At 34.2% G+C, this 7,810-nt stretch overlaps 1 protein-coding gene across 5 annotated transcripts; it reads left to right on the forward strand.

The window, feature by feature from the left end:
* On the forward strand, positions 2,291-7,610 carry LOC109343207 (probable E3 ubiquitin-protein ligase RHG1A). Of its 5 annotated transcripts, none has more exons than XM_019581397.1 (7): positions 2,291-2,701; positions 3,524-5,299; positions 5,442-5,446; positions 5,702-5,755; positions 6,455-6,553; positions 6,682-6,822; positions 7,198-7,610. In XM_019581397.1, exons 2-7 carry the CDS (start codon positions 3,607-3,609, stop codon positions 7,327-7,329), a joined length of 2,124 nt encoding a protein of 707 aa, XP_019436942.1. In that variant the 5' UTR covers positions 2,291-2,701; positions 3,524-3,606; the 3' UTR covers positions 7,330-7,610. The 5 variants fall into 5 exon arrangements, with proteins under 5 accessions (XP_019436942.1, XP_019436943.1, XP_019436945.1 ...); XM_019581398.1 differs by having other exon boundaries at positions 2,291-2,632; XM_019581399.1 differs by having other exon boundaries at positions 2,297-2,399.

Consider the following 7,810-nt stretch of genomic DNA (forward strand, 5'->3'; position numbering starts at 1 on the left):
AGAATTACTGTAATATCCTAAAATTAGTAAAATAATTATTTGACTCTTTAAAACTATAATAATGTTAGATTTTTTATTTTTAATTATGTAAAAAATAATAAACTACACAAAATTATGTGTTCATAATAAGATAATAACACCCAAATAATAACTATGAACATAAATTATAGATAGAATGAAATAAAATATATCCACAATAACTTTCACATGTATCAACACCGACCTAATGACAATTTTTTTATTTTTGACGGCTTCATACCCTTATCAATTTTTGACAATATACCTTGATTTAACCTATATATAGTTCTTTCCATGATATAATTCTCAATGAAATCATAATTAGGACTTAAACACATAAGGAGAATTCAATGTGATCAAGTCCTAACAAAGACTTTGCTAATGTCTTGCTACATTGAATGACCAACAAGTGGTGCACCAATATGGTGGAGGCATTAAAAAAAAAATATGAAAATGAATTCCCATAAGGTGTAGTCAGAGTACATCTTTAGTTGGTGTAATTGCGCTCGACGAGGGTGTCATTAAGCAATATATATGTTCCAACATTATTGGTCGGAAAGAACTAATGTAGGAAGAGACTATTTACATATCGATGTTAAAGCACCTAGTCTTATGTAACTCGTTTCTAGTAAGTAAGAGTCAAAATGAAAATGGATAAGTATATGATGATGATGATGATGAATAGTGGATATATATTATAATGGCGATGATAAAGATGGAGCATATGGTGAGAATGGTTATAATGAAAAGTGGAGGTAAAAATGGAGAAAAAATGATAAAGAATTTTTTTTGAAATTCACATACAAAGAAGGGTTCATATTTTAAATCAAGGGGTTTATAATATAATTCCCAAATTAATAGATACATTTATTGTACCAAGAAACACCAAAAGGTTCAAGTTGATGGCCACCATTAACACAAACACACGAACCAGGATCTTCTGTCTCAAAATCTTTCCGTTCTTATGTCTCAAGCCAATCATATCTCACCAAATCACATAAAAATGTTATGGTATATTTTTTTTTAATTTTCTTTTCTAGTATGTGTCAAAATTCTATTGGATTGAGACACAATGTAACACAGAAAATTGAGACAGCTTATCCTCATTCACAAACACACCATGCAAGCATAGATTAACATTTTCGTTAATCTGCACCTAAAATTGTACCAGCATAAAATTTAGGGACCCTAAGATGTTATACATTTGGTCTTTTTTGGCCACATAGTTCATTGTATCATCATCATATACGAGGGAAAGAGAACAAAAAGGGGTCCATAAATAGTTAGTCAAAATTCATAAGAGATACACCAAGATTTAGAGCACAACAAATAAAGAAAGAAAGGAAAATGCAAGTCATTAGGATGTGGACCCTTTATATTATAACTAAAATCACCTACATTTGAAAATAATATTTATGTACTATCAATATAAAAATTTATATATAATTACTATATTGTTTACATATATTTGTATTACTTTTTATATTGTTAATGCATATTTTTTTCTCATTATATTTCTTAACAAATCATATTAATCCCAAATCACAAGGGAGATAGAAAAAATTAATAAAATAATATAAAAATAAATAGAAAAGATGGGGCATGCGAATGTGAATGTGATGGTTAAGGAGGAAGAGAGGTAGGGTGCTTATCGTGAAGGAACATTGACACAAAGAAAGGGTCTGGGTTGGCAACACCAACATTTATTAGCATAAATTATGTTAGTTTGCTTTATCTAGCTAATAGTATTCCTTATCCCACAAGTTGTATCAAATTATTCATAGATTAAGGAATATTTTCTCATTATTTTTTCATAATTATTTATTAAATATTGAAACTAATAAAAAATACTAATACAAAGTTATACATTATGTCACCAATAAATGTTATAAAGAAAGAAAAAAAAATCAGAAACGTCAGCCATAAAGACACAGGATACATATTTGGTTTGCTGTGACTCAAACTATGTTAGTTGTTAGTGTATCAGTAACTATAATTGATTAGAAAAAATAATTAATTATTAATATTTTAAATTAAAAATATTTTTTCAATTAATCATTGATGATACATGCACACATAACTTATGGGACAACACAAACACATCACCCATTTGGTAAACTGCCAGATAGGGCAGCAGCAGGCACCCTTTCAGTTTCAGCCTCTACCCAAATACTAGTTACTTAATATAAAAATAATCTATTATTATTAATTACTATTACCAATAAATTTGTTAATACCAATAATAATATTATTTTATTTGTGCAAAATAGCAGATATGATTCATGTTTTGTTGAAGACTGAAAAAAAGAGGAAGATATGATTCATGTTTTTTTGGTTGATAATAACTGGAAAGGAAGCTGCTATCTCTTCTTCCAAAAATCATAACTTTTTCACACTCTTTTTTCAATTTGGAAATTGAAGATTACCCTTTTTCTTCTCTCATTTTCATATTTCATTTTGATATTGTATTTGTTCTTTCATCCACCAACAACACCACCACCCTCTCTTTTTCTCACTCCTCTTTTCTCTTTCTTTCTTTGTTTTTTATTCACTCAGGTGTTGAAAAACAACCTTGAATCCAATCAAAAAAGCATACAAAACCAACATATATGTGGTTCTTATTCTCTCACTTGTTGTTTCTTTGATTTTTCTATTCTGATAGATCGGTTTTGTTTCATTAACGGTGAGTTTTCTGCACTTTTCTTCATTGTTTTCCTTCTGATTTGATTAGAATTAGGTGGTCTTGAGTTTGATTTGATAGGATATTAGGATTCATAAACTATAATGTTTGGATTTTTTGTTTTTTTGAATACATGTTTTGTGTTTTTATTGAAGTTTTCAACTTTTCAAATGATTTAAGACCATGTCCAGCAATCTGGCATTTCAAGGCTGTTTTTATTTGTTGTGTTTTGATTTTTTTTAATCATCTGGGTGATGGTTTAAATCCAAATTGGTGTAATCAATAGTGTAACTAATCATTGCAAAAAAAATATTTTTTCTCTCTTATTTTGTTTATTGTCTCTTAATAAAACTGAATTGACCTTGTTTTCATTGCGTGAGGTATGGTCCTTTTCTCTGGTTGGTAGGGCAATTTTCTGTCGCGTTATTCAGTTGTTAATGCTGCATTTGTTAGTTTTGCATCTATGAGATTATATAGTTGATGTTAGTCAATTGGCATTGCATCATTATCTTGTTTTGCGCCGTGTGGGATTCTGTAGTTGATAGAAGAGGTTTGAGTGCTGAGGATGCTTGTGAAGTTGTGATGTTTAGTGACATACCTGAATATTTTAAATGTAGCTTGCATAACTATTTCCATGATGATTGCATAATATAATTGTTTCATTTGTTTGTCTAACTATTTACGTGACTAATTGCATAATCATTTGACAGCGTTCAGAACATGTTGATCACTATTTGACGTGGCTAATAGTTTTACTTTTGTGATTTGAACTTTTTAAGGCATGCCCATCTTCAATGCCTAATGATCTCTTGTTTTGTTTAACAGGCCTGCTAAACTCGGTGCATGCCCTGCAGCTTTATTCAGGAATATTTAACTGTATCGAGTTAGGAAACTTATAGATTCCCTCAATGCAAGAGCAGAGAAGTACAATTGGTTCCTTGCCCGAAACCATAGAATTTGATTATGGATCTACATCGAGTAACGCTACAGTTAATCCGCCAATTTGCTTGAATAATATGCAGAATCCTGCAGAAAATCGCATACCTGAATATTTACTTTCCCCCGCTCCCAGTGAGATTAACCCATCTTATGTGAATTATATAAATCGGGACTGGCAGAACACAAGTGGATGGAGCTCAGGTGAGCCAAGTTCCAGTAATACACAGAAAGAGGTTAACAACAATGAGCAGAAAAGAGAACTGGGATGCTTATCTTCAGTAAGTGCTAGTGCTATAGCTGGTCCAATACGAGAGAGGCGCTTTAGACCAGTCAATGCTCTTTCTTTGGGGAATGTCATTACAAGTTCTGTGCCTATGCACAACTCCAATTCTCATTTGGGGTCCCAGAGTCTTAATTTAAATGCAAGCTTAGCAAATAGTGGCAGTAGTAATGGCCATCATGCGGAACATCCTAACTTGCCCAAGTCCAGTGGACCAATAAATGAGCATATTCCACCTATTACTAGTTCTGGTTCTTTTATGCTTCCTTCTGAATGTAACAGCTTTTTGATTGAGGGTAGTGATGGTAGGACAGGTTGTTCTCGAGATACTCGCCGTGTATCTTGTAAAAGAAAGGCCGTTGAACAAGACTTTGGACAATCTTCAGATGTTGGAAGTTGTAGTAGCTACAGCCAGAATAGAGATGGTAGTGCTTGGAACACACTTCCTACTCAGAATTATGCAGGGAGCAGTTTCAGCAGATCTACTTCAGCAGAACAGATAAACGCAAGACTTGGCCTGAGTATGGGTAATGTTGCCTCTGAAAGTGTTCTGGATACAAATGTTGCAGGAAACTCAGAAAGCTTCCCCAGAAATTGTCGTTTGCGGATAAATCCTTCAAGCCAACAAAATTCCACTCCTCCCGCTGCATTCCCAAGTGGGAGTGTGATTAGGAATACTGGTGTTTCTTCGTCCACTCCAATGTTGCAAAGGATTCATCCTGTTGATAATTCTTGGGACTTGAGGTCAGTACCACCAGTTGATACTATGATTCCTCAAAGCCAGCCCCTTCTAGTTCATGTTCCTGCTTTACCAAGGAATGCACAATCATTTAGGTGGAGTGGCGGATCTAGCTCAACAAACAACCATTCATCAAACTCGGTTATAAGTGCAACTAGGGACAATCTACCACAACAGGAAGGTAGCTCAAGAAGTATGGCTAGAAACATTATAGAACAATCGATGTTTTTTCCTCCAACCAATTTAAGAAATTTGGTTCGAAATCCCACAATTAGATCTTCGAGTGGTGCAAATTTAAGCATCCCAGGAAATGTTGCTTCATCCCAGCCTGGGTCAAATTCTGCTATCAATCCACCATCTGTCTCACCATGGGTTTCTCATCCTAATCCTCAACAGCATTATCCACGCAGGCTAGCTGAATATGTTCACCGGCCCGTGTTTTCTCCTGGTTCCGAGGCTGCTGGAAATCCAATCAGCAATTATTCTTCCTTGCGTGGTCCAGCTAATTCATCTGTGTTGTCATCGGGGGTGGTACATCTGGGGTCATCTTCAGTATTGGAGAGGCCAGGTGATAGTGAATATGCAATTGCTCCTTCATTGCGATCATTGACTGGTGCAGGAAGTGGTAGAATATCTGAGGTATGTATTCAGCTCTCTCTTCTCTTGCGTTTCAATATTTTCGGAGTTGATTCTGTTGGGCAGGATTTTTTCTCTAATATAGATGTATGGAGGCATCTGATTGATCAGCCAAATTGATCTACTAAAAATATATTTTTTAATGTGAGCCAATATATCCTCTTGGTACATTTTCAAGACATTTTGTAAGCTTCTTTTATTATAAGACTCTTATAGTTGCAATAGTTTATTTTATTTTATGAACGATGATTTTTTAACTATTGGAAAATTAAATACATCATTCTTTAAATGTTTAATTTATTAAACACACCACTTCCCAATACTAACCATCCTTTTTTGGTTTCTTACTCAATTTGCAAAACCAATTGTATTGTTCTGTGGAAGTTTACATGTTTTTGTTTTTATGGTGCAGCTCCGCGATGTGTTGGGCCGCATGCGTAGGGGTAGGAACCTGCGGCTCGAGGTCAGTTGTTTTTCCTTCAAATGAATGGTGTATATTCACTTCAGTAAAGCTTTCTTGCCATATTTCTCTCAAATTTATTAACAGTGCCATTCGGGTGTTCAAGACCTGTTTTGTCACCGTACCAACCTGAAGTGAACTCGATGGGTTCAGATTTTCAAAATTAGACTCAATATTTTTTTCTGGTCGAATTCAGGTTACAATTCAAGGTGCTCAACCCTTCCCCAGCTCACAAATTTCTTAAAAAAGTATAATTGTTTTTTACAAGTAAGCTTAACTAATAAGATTTCCTTATTTAAATAAATTACTTTTCCCATAACATGCGAATATATTTATTTTACTTTTAAATATATTTTGTAAAATATAATTTAATTTTGGTTTCATATTTCTTTAATTCAATTCCTATACAAAAAAGAGTCAATATCATATTGTTTCTTTGCCAAATTGTTGAGGGCCAGACTCAATTCAACATGTATGAGGTTTTGTCGAGAATTTTAAGTTTTTGGGGTGAGGTGGTTTGTGTGTGGTCATCCCCTGATATTTCTGTAGATGAAAACAACTAGGTTGGGCTTGAAATTCCATTTTTCTGTAGACTTTGCTTCTGCAACCATCATAATCCCTTTCCACTAGATAAAAACACATTTAATTTATATATTTTTGTACTAAGCTTGTGTTGTAAGACCTGTGCATTCATTGTGATAGGATGTTATGATCCTCAACCAGTCATTGTTTCCTGGAATAGCTGATAGTCATGATCGGCACAGGGATATGCGGCTTGATGTTGATAACATGTCTTATGAGGTAAACTTATTTCCACATTTCGACGCACACATTATTTAATAGATCCACTCCTTAATGTCTTTTGTCCCTTGCTTATATTTCAAGTTGATGTTTTTCTTGTTATCTAACACTTGTGGTAAATATAATAGGAGTTATTGGCTTTGGAAGAACGCATTGGAAATGTATGTGTTGGATTGAGTGAAGAAACCGTATTGAAACATTTGAAACAGAAGAAGTATTCAGTTGAAGCAGGATCTCAGCATGAGGCAGAACCCTGTTGCATTTGTCAGGTAAACTTGACTGGCCAACACCTATCTCTTATTGCGTGCATGCACGCATAACGGATACATAAATGTATTAAAAAATGGGCGGCCCAATGCATGAGGCCCATGCTTAGTGAGTCTGGGGAGGGTAGATGTATGCAGCTTTACCCTGCAAGTAGAGAGGTTGTTTTCATGTTTAAATTCGTTACCTCATGGTCACACGATGCAACAACCTTATAGTTGCGCCAAACTCACCCTCTAATATATACTAATGTAACTCTTTAAATAAAAAGTGCCTTGTTAAAGTATTTTTTTACATGTCTTTTTTATATATTTGGCCCCTCTTTAACGTTTTTTTGCATCCAATCGTGAGTCTAATCGCTTGAGTGATGTTATGCGCAGGAGGAGTATAAGGACAGAGACAACATGGGATCGCTGAATTGCGGGCATGACTTCCATATGGACTGTGTAAAACAATGGCTAATGCGTAAGAACCTGTGTCCCATTTGTAAGACAACAGGCTTGGCAACATAAGAAACTTGTCCCTTGATTATGAGGGAAACATTCTATCTTAGACAATGAAGAAAACTAGCACAATTGGGCAGGAAATTCTTGTTAATTGAAGCTGAATTTTCTGGCACTGTGGCCCTTGTTATGCCTTAGCCGAATTTCTTTTATCATTTTTGTTTATTATCTAAGCCAATGGTCTCCTGTTTAAGGTGACAGATGAGATTATTGGTGTGGATGAAGGATCATTTATTGACTGTACTTGATAAAGTCCTATTTTACATTTTATGAAATTCTTACATTGTTCATATTTGCTGGTATTGGATTTATGGTATGATCGGTTGATTTATGGGTTAAATTGAAAAGGAAAAATAGCCTTAGAGAATCTTTTAATTGCAAGAAACTTTGGGTTGGATGTTATCATTACTACTAATTTTGTTAATATGTATGGATGTATGAATTAATGAGATAAACTGACAAACAAGAAAAGTGAAAAATGGAAGAGTAA

Source organism: Lupinus angustifolius, chromosome LG03 (assembly GCF_001865875.1).
Source record: "Lupinus angustifolius cultivar Tanjil chromosome LG03, LupAngTanjil_v1.0, whole genome shotgun sequence".
Lineage (NCBI taxonomy): Eukaryota > Viridiplantae > Streptophyta > Magnoliopsida > Fabales > Fabaceae > Lupinus > Lupinus angustifolius.